The 18,035-nt window shown below is 40.2% G+C and overlaps 1 protein-coding gene across 4 annotated transcripts in view; it reads left to right on the forward strand.

Annotated features, from left to right (window-relative positions):
* LOC117263415 (vacuole membrane protein 1-like) overlaps positions 1-18,035 on the forward strand; it is a 99,466-nt gene that overhangs the window by 58,341 nt on the left and 23,090 nt on the right. For all 4 annotated transcript variants that reach the window (XM_078172332.1, XM_033636736.2, XM_033636728.2 and 1 more), the window contains one exon: positions 4,480-4,541. In XM_078172332.1, the coding sequence (XP_078028458.1) occupies positions 4,480-4,541 (62 nt within the window). The remainder of the gene's footprint in view (positions 1-4,479; positions 4,542-18,035) is intronic.

Raw genomic sequence — 18,035 nt, forward strand, 5'->3', positions numbered from 1 at the left:
GTTGCACTGGTGGCTGTTAGCAGCTAGCGCTCCTTGTTAGCCGCTGAGCCGCTGTTGATGCCCACAGGAATCCACCCAGATCTGGACTATCTACAGTGGGTGTATGGCTTGATGTAGGGCTGCACATTATTGGGAACATTATCAAAATTAAATTATGGCCAGATGCCATATCCAAATCACAGGAGGTGCAATTTTTTGATAAAGGTAGAATGTGTCCCAGCATACCATGACAAATGAAGCATTGTGGTGCTGCAGAGATGCCCTGCCCTATTCATATTCCAGACATAGGAGAGCATGCTTGTTTGGTAAAGACACAAATTACATTATCTTTTTTTTTTTTTTTTTTTTTTTTTTTTTTGCCCCACTAAAATCGCAACTTCTATCAAAATTGCAGTATCTGTCAAAATAATAACAGTCTGATGGTTTTTGCATATTGTGCAGCTCTAATTTGTTTGCTGTTTGACAGGCAGGTGAGAGGCTCAGTTGTCTGTGAGCGTAGCTGTGTTGTATATAAACAGTCTGACAGAGCTGAAACTTAGTTTTTTAAACCTCGAGACAAACTTGTTGCAGATTTAAAAAGAATTCAGGCTGTAGTTAAGTTTTTTTTATGCTTCTTAACTGTGAGATCGATAAGTCAGAGTTGTCTTGTTGTCTCAAATGAGTTATTTATGATCTCAAAATTTGAGCTTTTGAGCTTTTCAAATGATGATCAATAAGTGTGTCACTATTTCTAAATTACATTTTTTGCACACGTTGTATCAGCGGGGTGATTCACAAACACTGAGTGCTTTTGAGAACCAGTGATGCAGCGTTGAAACAAATAGTCGAGTCATCGATGTGCCGGTTCTGCGCTCCCTAGATTTTCCTGCTTTTCTGTCCTTTGCCAATCACATACCTGAATAAAAATAACCAGTTAATTAAAGTTAATTTCAGGCCCTGGTAGCATGTGTGTACAATTCTTTTGCAACAGATGGTTGTGGAGAAAACAATTTCAACCTGGGAAATAAGAATGAGTGCTTGAAAAGGTGCTTGAAAGTCTTTCAATTTGACCTGCCCCTCTCTGTACGAACCCTGGAAATTGGAGTTATTCAGATAGTTGTTTTACGTGGTGAAAAGGCTTTGTTTATCTGCTGTCTGTGAGTTTCTGTGCAGCCTGCTAGCTCTCATAAAAAGTCTCAGTGTTGCAACAGTAATTAACCTTGATCTGTGTCCTAAACTGTGCCATGTTTTGTCCTTGAATTTAAGGGAATTGGGCCTTTAAAGTTGTGAATTTGACTTTTAAGAAGGTGTGGGAACTCTGTACGCCCTTTGACTTTTTTAATCTGAGAGTTAACACGAAATTGAATGCAGGATGCTCTCACTTCCACATTACTGTCAATTCACTCAGTACACCTCATGGTTTTTGATGAGTGTTCCTTTTCTGTAAACTGTTGAGAACTGACGTAATGCTTCCCACTTGCTTTTGTTTGTGCGTGTGTGTATGTGTGTGTGAGAGAGACAAAATGGTTATGACTGGGATGTGAGCAGCTCTCATCAGCTTTATCAGTTAAGTGAAATCAGAGAGTCAAGACGATGTCACCGTCAGTTTCCGAGCAGACACATTTAAAGCATCTAAGTCAGCTTTCCTGTGTCGGCCATCTTGTTGTCCCTTCTTCCTTGCTTTGTGTGGGATGATAAATCACTCGTCAGTGCCTGTTGGAGAGATGTGGGTACACAAAATCAATACTAAAGCGCATGACTTCAAAACATCCTCCTGAGGCTGGGGTTAAAAAGTTGCCATGAGGGGGTACGTACTGCACCGTCTCATGTTTATTTTCTGAGGCACAGAAATGTCAGTGTCCTTTTTTTTTGTTGTTGCAGATGTCAGTTATAAGTTGTGTTATTTCTGTGACATGGCTATCATTATGACTTCAAGTCTGTCTAACCTTCAATGACGTTTTGAGGCTTTCACACCCACACAAATTAAAAGACAACTAAGTGACTAAACACATGCATGACCTGGATGGCATCATGTTAGGTAACCTCACAAAGGACACTGTCACAAAGCACTGATCAAAGACTGTTGTCACATGCAATTAAAATCTTTCCATGTGGATATGATGTTCTGAGTGTACTGATGTGGCTGTCACATTTGGTTTTGTTCAGTTATAGTGTCATTTATCTTACTGTATATTTCCTTGGTCTTTTTTTTAAATTGTCTTGGACGTTACTGGTGGTCCTCCCAGTGAGGCCAGTTTGCAGCATTTGTACTTTAAAACCTCGAATCAATATACTCAGTAGCCAGTTGAGGTCGTTTATTGAGAATGATCTGCATGTCAGGAAGTAGTGTGTCATTTCATTTGATCATTTAGCCTGTTGCAAAAGCATCATGGAAAATATTCTGCTTATGAAATGTAATAATGTCAACTAAATTGGTGAATTCCACCCACGGTGACTTGACCCCAGGGAATACTTCTGCGGGGGGTAAATGTAAATCTTGTGGTGTAGCTGATCTAACTTGAAAATTCAAAAAATTTAAATAGCAATTTGATTAGAAAATAAATAAATACATATGTATATCCTTATATTGAGTCATCTGTAACTCAGACACAATGTGTTGTGATTGAGAGTGTGTGAGAGGTAGTCAGCAAGTGAGCAGAGAAGTCGAAACAATCAGCTATAATAATGTGTAAATGCTTAAAAAGTAGCTAAAAATAATGAATATACTGGGGATGCACTGATTGTGAAACTGTGGGCCAGTATCAATGTTTAAATTAACAATATCCCACATAGCAAAGACCAATGTTTTCCCCTTTTTGTGCCAGGGACCCAAAGAAATCTTTATTGTAAAAAAAAATACTGAAATGTTTAAAAGTCATTCAGCCCCCTGACGCCTTGACAGTGAGTTTACTGCAGCCTTTTGTTCGGACGGCGAAGATTTCTGTTCGTCCCACATTTTATATATTGTGTCAGGGACACCGTTAGTCTCAAGCCCTGCTTTTTTGCCTGTAACACAACAGAAATTTATCACCCACTGCTATCGGTGACTGTTATTGCATATGCGGATCGGCCGAAGGCAATCAACAAGACAAATATTGGTCGATAACAATGTTTGGTCAATAAATCGGTGTATCCCTAGAATATGAAGTCCAATTAATTAGCTAACTAAAAGTAAATGGTTGAAATAGCTCCCACTGATTGTACAAATACAAACTTGACCAAACTAATCTAAACATTGACAGTTTAATTCCATGAAAAAATACAGTAAAAGAATACGTAAAAACATATGATATAAAATATATGCAAAATAATATCCAGTTAATTACAAATCCAAATGAACACATATGGAAGCTGACAGGTGGTGTTGATGAAGGGGTGCTTGAGTTCATATGATGCAGGGGTACGTCCTGAAGGAAAGGTTGGGAACCACTGAACTAAACAACATGAGACCTTTGAACACTCTTGGCCTCAGTTAGATCAGAAACTCTTACACAGTTTTCACATTAGACTCTATATTCTTCTAACTTCTAACACGTTATATTGAGTGAAATATCCAAATCCAGGATGACATTTTTATGCCTCCATCATTATATAAAATGGAAAATTCTAGTTGTCTCATGTATCATTTTATACACTTTTCCCTGTAATTCGCCAGTATATATTTAGCATCTTTGGAAACCTTGGGATCTCGACTAGAATTTAAAATAAGGTTCTGTGGGTTTGAACAATCCTTTTCTGCACAACACGAGTTTGTAATGATGGACCCGCCAAAAGCTCTGTTGGGTTAAGCCTTTCTAATGGCATGTTGAAGGCAACCGAGATGTTACTGGATCAAACCACATTTTTAGTGGTAAAAAAAACAAAACGCGTGTTTGTTTATAAGAATACAGTAACAACTCAAAGGGCACGTAAAGGACCTTGAAAAATCAGGTCAGTTATTGGGTGCATGTTCCTGCCACCCTGCAGGAAGACACAGGGCTAATATGAGCCAGAATGGCCTCTAGTTGCCCGTCTGTCCCTTCTGGCTCGATGACTAAGCAGGAATCAGACCGGACAGGAGCCAGCCTCCAGTCCAGACCCCCTCTAAAGCAATGACACATCTCCTTTGATTGTTGTACTCCTCTGTCCATCCATCCTTTAAACACACACACTCCTCTGATGACAGCCAGTGTGATATGCTGACCTACTGTTGCTCATGTGTCATAGAGCCTTGGCCTTTTATTTCTTGACCTCCATGACAAAAGGGCGTCTTCATGGCTGCTTTTAGACCAAACCGCCTTGGTGGTGCAAGGCATGGACTCAGGCATAAAGGGCAGTGTGTGCGTGTGTGTGTGTGTGTGTGTGTGTGTGTGGGTGTGTGTGTGTGTGTGTGTGTGAAGGGGAGTTAAGGAATTACTGATCAAACTATGATGCACATACTGCCTTGTTCTGCACCCCAGCAGTGACCTCATGGCTCAGTAACTGACTCGCTCTTTCTCTGTGTGTTTCTTTGTCATACAGAAACTGTTTGTGATCGTCACCTTCAGCAGGCACATAGTGGAGCAGATGGTCTCCCTCATCGGGTGAGTAAGCCTCAACGGGTGTGTGTGTGTACTTGTGTGCATTTGTTTGCTCACCAAAAGTACCCTGTGTGGGGTGTGCAGCTATCACACATGAAAGAGTTAATGCAGAACTTGACGGTTGAAGGCCCATTTAAGGTGGTCATGTGGCATTCAAGTAATCTATGTCCCTTTGTGTGAAATCTGTCTCCTCTTCCTCTGTGTGACTCTGATGAAGGTCATGCAAGGCAAGGCCGGTTTATTTTTGTTGCACATTTCATACGCGGAGGCAATTCAAAGTGCTTTACATCATGAAAGTCTAGCCTGTTTTTAAAAGTAGTCAAAGTTGGGGCTCATCTAAGATCTTCCGGAAGTTTATTCTTGCTCTGTGTGGCATAATAAGTGACTGTAGCTCCACCCTGTTTTGTTTTATTACTTCGCAAACTGGTCCCTGGTGACCTGAGAGGTCTAGATGGTTCATAGTGGGGATGTACTTTGCCTTAAACCATCACGTAGGGCTGCACGCTACTGGAAACACTGTTTTCTTCTGCTGTGATATATATTGCAATATGAAAAAATACACAAGTCTTTACTAGACGACTTGAGTTGCTCCATTTAGAGATATTTAATCATACTAGAGTTAGTGGTGTGACTTTATAGGGGATTGCATAGGAAATAATAGTAATAAAAGCAAAAGAATGTCTTTTCCTTGAGTGCGAACCATCTTATGAATTGATTTTAGATATGCTGGTTGACTCACCATGACACCATTGTGTTCATATAATATTAATTGACCAATCCAGACTAAAGTCAGTGGTCTCTAGTGTGTCATATTAATAATGCACGTTGCTTATCCTAGTTTATGAGGCACCCTCATGTTGCCTCCATCCTGTTCCTGCTAATTTTCAGGTTGTGGTCGACTGCTGGCGAAGCGTGCTTTGGTTGTTTATCAGAGACTTTTCTTGAAGATTAACACTAGTGTTACCTTGGAACTGTAGTTGGGAGGCTAACTCAGTTTAGCCTCGCTCATAGCTGGTAACTAGCTTTTACAGAGCGGCAAATCTGCGGTGAAGAATGGACAGAGACATCATGATGACGTTGCATCAAACAGATGCTTTATTTCTTCATTTTTACTATTTTTAGTTGTTATACTGGAACCTGAGCTTATCTTGATAATTGCGTGCTGAATACTGTAGCATCTGAAAGCATGCATTTCACTGTGTCTGCAGCATCTACCAGCCCGCTAATGGTACTTTTCTAGATTCTCAATTCCCACAACCAATGCCGCCAGACTACGTCAAATACATGTGCAGTATATCTATTAGATTAGAGGAGCAGATGCAGCAGTTTGATGGTTTGAAAGCAAACTTTTAGACCCAACACTGGATGTCAGGGTGTGCAGTTTTCATGGCAACACCGCTAGTTTCATCTGAAGTAGTTTGGAAAAATGATAGACAACACTAGAGGGCTATTGTTTTAAATTGTTTTAAGAAATAATGAAAATTAATGAACAGTTAAGTTAAACTTTCACTGTTCCTGGTGTTCTGCTGCGGTCTGTGCCCAAAGTGCACTCTGTGTGTGGTGCAATGAATAACTGAACAATATATACAGTACAGGCCAAAAGTTTGGACACACCTTCTCATTCAATGCGTTTTCTTTATTTTCATGACTATTTACATTGTAGATTCTCACTGAAGGCATCAAAACTATGAATGAACACATGTGGAGTTATGTACTTAACAAAAAAAGGTGAAATAACTGAAAACATGTTTTATATTCTAGTTTCTTCAAAATAGCCACCCTTTGCTCTGATTACTGCTTTGCACACTCTTGGCATTCTCTCCATGAGCTTCAAGAGGTAGTCACCTGAAATGGTTTTCCAACAGTCTTGACAGAGTTCCCAGAGGTGTTTAGCACTTGTTGGCCCCTTTGCCTTCACTCTGCGGTCCAGCTCACCCCAAACCATCTCAATTGGGTTCAGGTCCGGTGACTGTGGAGGCCAGGTCATCTGCCGCAGCACTCCATCACTCTCCTTCTTGGTCAAATAGCCCTTACACAGCCTGGAGGTGTGTTTGGGGTCATTGTCCTGTTGAAAAATAAATGATCGTCCAACTAAACGCAAACCGGATTGGATGGCATGTCGCTGCAGGATGCTGTGGTAGCCATGCTGGTTCAGTGTGCCTTCAATTTTGAATAAATCCCCAACAGTGTCACCAGCAAAACACCCCCACACCATCACACCTCCTCCTCCATGCTTCACAGTGGGAACCAGGCATGTGGAATCCATCCGTTCACCTTTTCTGCGTCTCACAAAGACACGGCGGTTGGAACCAAAGATCTCAAATTTGGACTCATCAGACCAAAGCACAGATTTCCACTGGTCTAATGTCCATTCCTTGTGTTTCTTGGCCCAAACAAATCTCTTCTGCTTGTTGCCTCTCCTTAGCAGTGGTTTCCTAGCAGCTATTTGACCATGAAGGCCTGATTCACGCAGTCTCCTCTTAACAGTTGTTCTAGAGATGGGTCTGCTGCTAGAACTCTGTGTGGCATTCATCTGGTCTCTGATCTGAGCTGCTGTTAACTTGCGATTTCTGAGGCTGGTGACTCGGATGAACTTATCCTCAGAAGCAGAGGTGACTCTTGGTCTTCCTTTCCTGGGTCGGTCCTCGTGTGTGCCAGTTTCATTGTAGCGCTTGATGGTTTTTGCGACTCCACTTGGGGACACATTTAAAGTTTTTGCAATTTTCCGGACTGACTGACCTTCATTTCTTAAAGTAATGATGGCCACTCGTTTTTCTTTAGTTAGCTGATTGGTTCTTGCCATAATATGAATTTTAACAGTTGTCCAATAGGGCTGTCGGCTGTGTATTAACCTGACTTCTGCACAACACAACTGATGGTCCCAACCCCATTGATAAAGCAAGAAATTCCACTAATTAACCCTGATAAGGCACACCTGTGAAGGGGAAACCATTTCAGGTGACTACCTCTTGAAGCTCATGGAGAGAATGCCAAGAGTGTGCAAAGCAGTAATCAGAGCAAAGGGTGGCTATTTTGAAGAAACTAGAATATAAAACATGTTTTCAGTTATTTCACCTTTTTTTGTTAAGTACATAACTCCACATGTGTTCATTCATAGTTTTGGTGCCTTCAGTGAGAATCTACAATGTAAATAGTCATGAAAATAAAGAAAACGTATTGAATGAGAAGGTGTGTCCAAACTTTTGGCCTGTACTGTATATACATATGTACGCCAACGTCACTTTAAATTAATGGTCCCGCTCCAAAAGTAGAAAATCAAAAGTGGCAGCTAATGCTAATATGCTGGTAGGCCACCACAAATAAATGAATGTGTGGGAAACCTTGTGCATGTAACCTGTCGACTTGGCCGGTAACATTAGTCATTAGAAATAAAAACCATGTGAGTTTTCCTTTTGTATCAAGCAGGCATGTTTGAGTTAATTTGCCTTACTCGACATCGCACGCCCTGCAATGCGACTATTGCATATGCACACAACCTGATATTGATGCTGAAATGATAAATCGTGCAGCTGTACCATCAAGTGATTTAAAGAAAAATTGAGAAGTAGTGTCACATGATTCCTTGATCGCCATTAGAGCTCTAGCAGCAGCATTCTGCATGAGCTGTAGCTGCCAAATGGTGGAGATAAACTGGATCCATTGATGTATGCTAAGTTGACAGATCCTGTTCGTTTCCTGTGGAGAATAGGAGATTCAGCTGTGCGTTGCATGATGGGTATCATGTAGCGAGTTGACTGATCATTTGCCATATCTGAATTTGTATTATCATGACTCAGCCTCAGCTTTATGCTGTGAAACTCTAAAACTAGGCAGTGCAGATCAAATATGGTTAATTACTTTGTTGGTGCTACTGTCTCAGAAACATATTTTAGTGTACTGTTTAGCTGTAATGCAAGAAAGTTTGTGACCTGGCTTCCATGTTAAATAGTTAAGCCAAAACCAAGCACCTCCCACCAGCTGGACTGTTTTGGTTCAGGGATGTCTTTCTATTTGTTTGCCAGATTTGATGTAACTGACAGGAAGCATGAATTTGTTTTTTCTAAATCTTGTTTGGACGTATTGTTCATTTTGAATGACACAGTGATTTTGGAAGATGTCTTATTGCTCTGTCCTGCCTAAAATATTGCAGACCTTGAAACAGAGGTTTTGTCACATTTTGTTCCCCTTTTGGCTCCTCACTCTGGTGTAATAGTCTACATGGTGATTAATGGCTTGGATTTTTCCACTGGATGACTATGGGCATGAACATGTTCCAGTTGATTCACAGGATGGGATGAACTCTTGTCTATCATGGAAACCTCCTCTTCTGCTTTATCTCTCATGATGCACTGTTGTCGTCCTTTTAACCAATCAGCTGGTAGCTACCTACCTGACCTCATAGGGAGCACAAGCCAAAAGACAAAGCAGGATCACGACTGCTGTCGCATTTTTGATAAAATAAGGCTCTTCAGGTGTCAGACATCTCAGACAGGATGTGCTAATGTTTATTTTTCTGGAGCTTCATGGCAGGAAAGAAGAAGTCTGAGTCACTGGTGAGAAAGATTTCACAAAGAGAATTTATTTGTGCCAGTATTTGTGTATACCAAGCTGTTTTTAACATGAAGCCATCAGACATAGGCTGGTTTTGTAGGTGTAAAACCATTAAAACCTTTGACATAACAGTGCAAACAAAATGTAAAAATCACACACACACACACACACACACACACACACACACACACACACAGAGCCTCTAGGCCTCTTGTAAAATAAGGGCTACTGTAGATTTAAGTGTAAAGAGGCTTGGTGCTAGGTGTGGGTGCTGATAGGTGCCATGATGGGTGTCCTTGTAGAGGTGCCAGGGGTTGCAGCTGGAAACTGCCCTCGACACACCTGCTGGTGGGAGTGCCGTTTATCACACACACACTCATACACTCATGCACGCTCTTGGGCTGTCTCACACACTTGCTGAAATCAGGCGATGAGATTGCATCAGCTTTCGTCCATCCTGTGTCGTCTTTTTACACGTTTGCTTTGTTTCTAAAATTAATTTTTGGAAACGTTGTTTGGAGAGCGGTCCTGAGGAAGCTGTTGTTGCTCTTTTCTCCACGTGTATTTTTATAGACAGTGTTTGATTGTTTTAATGCCACAACTCCTCCCTACGTGTTCTCATCGAGGTCTAATATGGTTAGATAGCACAAGCTTCTTCTTTAATGTGATTGTAGTGCCAGCTTTTAGGAGCATATTGCCACTAGCATGAGCTTTATAAGAAAAGTTTTTAGATACTCTGTGTATGTGTGTGTGTGTGTGTGTGTGTGTGTGGGGTTGTGAAAGACCTGTCCGCTCTGTCTCAGTCACTGTTCATTGAGCTGCAGACTCAAAGCGACAGATCATTGGTTATTGACAGGTTTCAGTCTGACTCACTGCCCCGTTTCTTCTCTAAAGGAAGTTTCCCCCTTTACAACTTGTCAACCGTCAGCTTCCTTCCTCGCTGAGGCCTTTCCACCTTCACCTCTGATTCTCTGCACTGCTCGCACTCTCACTCTCAATCACGCATCACCTTATGAATGGGTGACAGCCTTTCAATTTTAACCCTTCATGCACCGACAGACCACAGTGACGGTGTTAGCTGTGCAGGTGCTTGAAAGTAAATTTACACCTCTACACCCGTTTAAATGCGGGCACCTGCAGTTGCCCCCACCTACCCGCTCTGCACAGTTGCCTGAACACACACAAACCCTCTGTGCGTGTGTACACACATAAACATGAGGCCTCTGGATGCCCTATTTTTTTTAAAAAAAAACTTAGTTATACTAATTTTGCACGTCTTGATTTTTTTTCTCACCACAGCCCCTTTTCCAAAAAATTTCATTAAGCATTTAAAATGTGATTTAAAAGCGTGATTTACTTTTTTTTCTTGATTTATCGAGTATGAAATGATTTTCTGTGAAGTTATTATTTCTTGGTGTTGCAAACAGATTCCTTTGGAGATTTAGAGCCATGACTGTGTGAAATGTGTGATGACTGTCTTTGAAAATTCTTACACCAATGACTAATTTGCTGTGTGGTCTGATAGCTTTTTAACATTCTAGGTATTTTGGATTATAAAAAAATCAGAATCAGATTTATCGGCCAAGTGTGTGTGCAGATACGAGGAATGTGACTACAGTCTTTTGTTGCTCTCAGGGTTCATACACAAAGCAGAACAAGTGGAGCACAGATGCCTCACTACTATTAACATTTGACAACCATGTACAAATATATAAATATAAAGATAGAAATATATAATATAGACATAAATCATGTCTTTATTGTGGAATTTTAATATTCAAGCTCAGTTTGTTTTTGTTTGCTTGGCTCTGGATTTGCTCTCTGTAAACTGAGGGAATAGTATTTGTCTTTGTGGGTGAACAAGATGACCGTTGCTTGGACTTTGGCCATGGTGATTTCATTCTCTCATGACATAATACCAAGCTACATGATTAATTATCTGCTCCGTGCATGTCAGGTGAGCTGGTTGGCAAACAAACACACAAGAGGACACAGAAGTCAGAGGCTGTAACCTCTCCGTAATGACCATGTTTGAACAGTAGACTGAAGAAATTTGTTTTATCTGTTTTATATTGTTTTTTGTAACCATTTTCAATTATTATTTTTTTAATTTAAGTCAAAAATCATTTATCAGCTTCATGGCAAATCACACACTTTTCACTATGAGTCCATCAGAACTTGCTGTCTGTTTCAAACTGAAGCCATTTTACTCTGTGAATCCCCTGAATTTTTAGTCTGACCTTTAATTTTTTCTGAAAAAGACGAAACTTTGAGTTTCAGTTATAGTGGAAAGAGTTTTGGTGATAAGAAAGAAGACCTGCTTGTGTATGGTGTTGCCTCTGCTTTATCTAAGCATTGCACATGCATTTCCTAACTTATATTTAGTGTTGATGATACTGGAGTTTCCTACTTTGAAACAATATTTTGAAAAACATTAATATTTAAGACCATTTGAGATACCACAGGGAAAACCAACGCTGAGGGCATACAATTAACATTTTTATTTAAAAGATAAATATAACATGACAGTGAGACTTTTCTTTTCTTGGTTAGTAGCAGAGACCAGTAGAACGACTGTAGTGAACAATAGCAATAAGAGAGAGTGAGAAAGTGAAATCAGATATTCAGAATCATTATCGATAAATTGATATCTTAGAAAACACGATCAGAAGCTGATTTTAAAAAACACATAACCACTGGTTGCTGCCTAGTGTGACTGTCAACAAATTAGATCTGCAGCATTAAAGGTTAATGTTTAATTATTTGGGAAATATTCCTGATGAAGGATATTTTCTTATTCGCTCAGCATGGAGTGTCCACAAACTCCTCTAAAGTTTCATTAAGAAAATGATGCGTTTTGCAACACTGTCACTTAAAAAACGGCAATGTGGCAATCACAGTTGTGTATCATGATTTAGTCATATGATGTCCTACTTGTTTCCAAATGTGGGCCTTTTTTTAGGGATGTTTCTGAATGTTTTTACTCATTCATCAGCAGTTTGAATCCAGAAAGTAGTTATTCTATGAATGACAAATGGAAAGTGTGTTACTGAAATTCAGTCTCACCAGAGAGCTTTGGATCTGAGGCTTTAAACGTCATGAGGCTCTAAAACTGTCAGCAGCCATTTTCATCACCTCTGTTAACAAAAATGACCAGCTCCAGTTTTTTTTACTAGCTGGAAATAAAAATGTAGAGAATATGCAGAAGATTTTTTTAGAACAAGTTGAACATAAGTGAGTTAAAATTTCCATTATACATTTATGACTGTCTGATGTTCCCTTTGGGAGTGAGACTGGTGGAAAAATAAGTCCTGTCCTTTGACAGTTGTTCTATCAAGTGAAGTATTCTTCCTTTTTCAACTGTTTTTCTAATTACTGTCTGTTTGGGACAAAATAAAATGTGTGTCAGACGTTTCAAAACTTGATATATGACTTCTTCATGTGTATTATGGAAACAGACTCTCATATCTCTGGCAGATGGGTTTCACTCGTTTTCCTGTCGTGCAAAGCATTTAAGTTTGAATCTATAACCTTCTGTCAGCGGTGGAAGGATAATAATAAAGATAATTTTGCTTTGAAGTGCCACAGAGTCACAATAAAACCCTGCTCGGATGCCTTTTGGGCTGATAACGAGAGCTGATAACCAGGTTGGATGGAGCTGCGTGTCTGATCAGACTTGTTAGGTTTCTTGTGTCCTGTGACTAATGTACAGATGTCTCCTCTTCCAGGCCAGCCTTGCGTGTACAGTCATTGTTTAAGGCAGGAGAAAATTCTGCAAACTCACATTAAGCGGGGCTTTGATCAAGATCTGAGGCAGTTATATGTCAAAAGGTTTCATGCTGTTATTTAATTAAAAGTGTTCATTTTGCAGTTTTTTGCCACTAGTCATTAAAAAACCTGCTCAGGCTTCCCACCTTTTCTAACAAGTCTTAAGAGTTTGTAGTTGTTGTTTTTTTTAACTTAATTTTTATTTATTTTTTCAGGATGAAGGGAAAAGAAGAATATTTTTTTATTGATCAAATCGCAGCCTTAAAGAAGTAGTAAGTTTCTCCATCCAGTAAATTTCGTTAATAATTGCAATCCAGTCATCCTTTGAAGGGGGGCTCGCCTGTGATGGCTTTCTTGCTTGTGACAGAAAGTACTTTGTAAAGGTATTTGTCCTGGGTCATGAGATTGTCCAGGGTTTTTCCCAAGTACAATATGACTAAAGAACAGTCAACTTTTATTCCAAAGATGATCCTTATCTCTTTGACAATCTCTTGCCAATATGGATAAATAAGTGGGGATCCCCCAAAAATATGAAAGTGGTACGCCATTGATTTACCACACTGCCTTAAGCATTTGTCCCGCCCCCGAGACCCAAAGAGTCACAAAATATCGTAATATGTTTGAATTGGTGGTCCTCGTTTGACCCTCCCAAATATCATTCCAATCATCCTCAGATATCTCCAGGTCTGATTCCCTCTCCCTTTTTTGTTTGACCCTGGTAGTGGAATAATTTTTGGAATTTTGTAATCTATTATATATTTGATAGTGAATGTGCCTCTATTTTTAAAACAAAACTTTAAACTTAAACTAAACTACTTAAACATACATTATATTATATTGTCGTCATACAGTCCCTCCAGGAGTTCACTGTCTTTCTCTTGGGCTTGTTGTGGCTTAAAATGCCTGATTTCACAGAAGCTTTTCTAAAAAAACAAAAGTGATGTATGTTGTGAAGTTTTTAGGCCTTTTTTGCAACAAAATTTCAGGTACAAGTGAGAACTGCACAAATAGTTGCAGGGGTTTTTTTTTGTATAGTTCATTTAATATAAGGAATGCACTGATTTTGACGGCCAAACACTGGTTCCAGACGATGTTCACCATTGGTCTATCAGCAACTACGATGACATTCACCAATGGCAGTGGCTGACGTTTTTATTTTTCGGCGTTTGGTCTTTATTGGATAGTACAGCTTTAGAGTGACATCGTGCCGCATCCTTTTATGCTGATGCCGTCCCTGGGAAAACTTTTATTTGCCCCAGAAACGTTTTCTATCGTCCCCAGGACGCCATTAGTCTACCACTAACCAGCATATTTAATCCAACTCTCCTTAATTCTGTCAGCACTTGCAGTACATCTGGATATAACAGCCTCTACCATTGTGATTTGTCTTCTCTGTTGTCAACACGTTTCAGCTGTTCTCTTGGTATGTTGCAGCAATATACTGGTTTAAAGGCGCACAGGGATATACAGTATCTCACATAAGTGAGTACACCCCTCCCATTTTTGGAAATATTTTATTATATCTTGTCATGGGACAACACTATAGAAATGACACTTTGATATAACTTAAAGTAGTCAGTGTACAGCTTGTATAGTAGTATAGATTTACCTTCCTCTGAAAATTACTCAAAACACAATCATCAACATCTAAACAGCTGGCAACATAAGTGAGTACACCCCACAGTGAACATGTCCAAATTGTGCCTAAAGTGTCAATATTTTATGTGCCAACCATTATTATCTAGCACTGCCTTAACCCTTTTGGGCATGGAATTCACCAGAGCTCACAGGTTGCTTCAGGAATCCTCTCCCACTCCTCCATGATGACATCATGGAGCAGATGGATGTGAAGACACCTTGCACTACCCCACCTTCAGCCTGAGGATGCCCCACAGGTGCACAGCTGAGTTTAGGGCTGGATACATACTTGGCCAGTCCATCACCTTCACCTTCAGCTTCCTCAGCAAGGCAGTTGTCATCTACTATGTGTGTTTTGGGTCATTATCATGTTGGAAAACTGCATTGCAGCTCAGTTTCTGAAGAGGGGCGACCATGCTCTGCTTGGAATTCATGTTTCCCTAAATGAACCGAGCTCCCCAGAGCTGGCAGCGCTCATGCAGCCCCAAACCATGATGCTGCCACCACTATACTTGACTGTAGGCAAGGGACAGTTGTCTTGGTGCTCTTTCAGCATGTGTGGCACCTTGGTGAAGAGCACAAAGACAACTGTCCCTTGCCTACAGTCAAGTATAGTGGTGGCAGCATCATGGTTTGGGGCTGCATGAGTGCTGCCAGCTCTGGGGAGCTCGGTTCATTTAGGGAAACATGAATTCCAAGCAGAGCATGATCGCCCCTCTTCAGAAACTGAGCTGCAATGCAGTTTTCCAACATGATAATGACCCAAAACACACATAGTAGATGACAACTGCCTTGCTGAGGAAGCTGAAGGTGAAGGTGATGGACTTGCCAAGTATGTATCCAGCCCTAAACTCAGCTGTGCACCTGTGGGGCATCCTCAAGCTGAAGGTGGGGTAGTGCAAGGTGTCTTCACATCCATCTGCTCCATGATGTCATCATGGAGGAGTGGGAGAGGATTCCTGAAGCAACCTGTGAGCTCTGGTGAATTCCATGCCCAAAAGGGTTAAGGCAGTGCTAGATAATAATGGTTGGCACATAAAATATTGACACTTTAGGCACAATTTGGACATGTTCACTGTGGGGTGTACTCACTTATGTTGCCAGCTGTTTAGATGTTGATGGCTGTGTTTTGAGTAATTTTCAGAGGAAGGTAAATCTATACTACTATACAAGCTGTACACTGACTACTTTAGTTATATCAAAGTGTCATTTTTATAGTGTTGTCCCATGACAAGATATAATAAAATATTTCCAAGAATGGGAGGGGTGTACTCACTTATGTGAGATACTGTAAAAGTTGACAGTATACAGTGTTCATTTGCTAATCTACGATATTGAAAAAAAATGCAACTGGACGGAGAATCTCCCCTTTATTTTAGTTGTTTTCACAGGGGAGACTTTCACACATACTTTCATTAACAAAATGGTGTCAAGTTTCAATTATCATAATAAAACTTTTGTTCAACCAGAAATAACCCTTTCATTTTCATTCCATTAAGGGTCATTCTGACTGATGAAACTCACGGGAAACTACAATGATCGGTAAATTTGTGGTAAAGTTACTGCGATTGGACAAAATTGCACAGTGAGGCAGATTTCAGGAAGACTGGTTGAATTTGCATTAATTATTGGGAACGCAACATCCTGGAGGAGCTCATAAATTAAAGCCCTAACTACAGAGCTCTCACTGAACATTTCACACCCTGAGAAACAATTATGACTACTGTCTTGTCGTATCCCACAACATGCTCATTTTCTACACTTGAATTCCCCTTGAATTTATTGTGCAAGTGACGTCAATAAGCCAAGAAGGAGTTCAGAGAACGAACAAGCCCCTGCTGCTGTGCTCCATATAACTTCAGGGCAACACATTCATCTTTTTGTGTGCCCAATCCTCCCTGTCCTCCTTTCTCTTATCTCAGCTGGGGCTTCGTCAGCCAGTGAGGTGGTGATATACAGCAGGAAAATCACTCACTGCATGCAGTAATGGAACAGGGAGCTTTCATATGTTTGACATGCTGTCTGGGCCTCAAGCCCCCTTGTTTGATCTGTTGTGAGTCGCTTTGTTTGGGCTGAATTACTCCCTCTGATTCAAGGCACTGTTTCTGCAGCCATATGTGATGATGATATGTGGACAGGAAAAAAACAGAAGTCTTTCCTAATCATAAGAACGGCTGTAGCGATGAGGTTCATTGTTGATGAGCTGGTGATTCACAGTCTGCAGGAATCCAGTGTGTTCACACCTTGTCAGTGGTGACTGTGGTGGGACTGGGTTTAGATTCTGTAGAGATCTGGGAAAGGAAGAAGTATAAGTTGCTGGTTATGGCTGTGAGAATGTGGAAAAGAGAGAAAGTGAAGAGAGAAACAAAGACAACAAGACAGACACCATTTCAGTTTCTGTAATGGATCAGGGCTCCAGACTATTTTTTTTACACAAGCACATAATTTAGGTGCACCAAAAAATTTTCACTGCCTTTTGTGCAGTTACCTTTTTGTCAGCACCCATGCAGTAATTTCTTAACTAGTGGTGGAATAGTCCACAGGAGTCACGGTTAATTCCATAACCCGGGTTTAGAAGTAATGGTTTGATGTGAGTTGACTAAGGATACATTTCATTTCATTTGTTCTGAACAGACAGCAGCGCAGAACAGACAAAATCCTCCTACTGGGGACTGGGGTTACCATTTTACCCTCTGGCAACATACATATACATACATACATTTAACATATATATTTTTTAAATTGTAAATAGAAGAACAAAAATTTTCCCAAAAGGCAACATGTCACGCAGCCTGTAAAACTGAGGCGTCATTTATGCTATGAAACCATTCAGTTCAGTTTCAGACTAGATGTTAATAATCCCTTGATCCACATACCTGAGACTGTGAGTGAGAGTAATAGTGCCATCCGGGGGTTTCTGAGTGGGAGCCAAAGGGTTAAGCAATGCTGTGACTCTGAAAATACTAAATAAATAGAATAATAATGAAAATTAAATAACTAAATAAATCTGGTGCATTAGAAGGAGTGTTTTAAATAGTTCCACCTTGGCTATATTCCAAATATATTCTGTTCTGCTTTTGCATCTAAAGCCCATTATAATCTAGAATACTTTTAAAAGACTAAAGTCTGACAGCCCCTCACATCTAAAATTGTTTAGTCACACACTGTAAGATTTTGCAGGGTCAATATTTGCCAGACTCCTGGTGGAAAATATTACGCCAACTCCCTTTAAGAAATATGACATATTAACAATTCCTTACATGTCTGCGAAACAAACTTTAGAAACACAAGATAAAAGGTGTCATATGTCGATAGTATTCTTGTCAGTTCAGCATCAATATATTCCATAAAGATAAACTCTATTGGTTGACTGAGCTATTTTAGTGGGGCGAGACCGTGGGAACCGTTTCAAAAATTATAATTTCTCACTAAAATAAGTGCTGGTTGGTAGATCAGAAAGAAACTGAATTATTATTTATTACTTTCTCTTCCCAATGATCTGCACATCTTGGTGATGGCGTTAAGTGAGCATTAGCATGT

The sequence above is a fragment of the Epinephelus lanceolatus genome, chromosome 11 (genome assembly GCF_041903045.1).
Source record: "Epinephelus lanceolatus isolate andai-2023 chromosome 11, ASM4190304v1, whole genome shotgun sequence".
In the NCBI taxonomy this organism is placed as follows: domain Eukaryota; kingdom Metazoa; phylum Chordata; class Actinopteri; order Perciformes; family Serranidae; genus Epinephelus; species Epinephelus lanceolatus.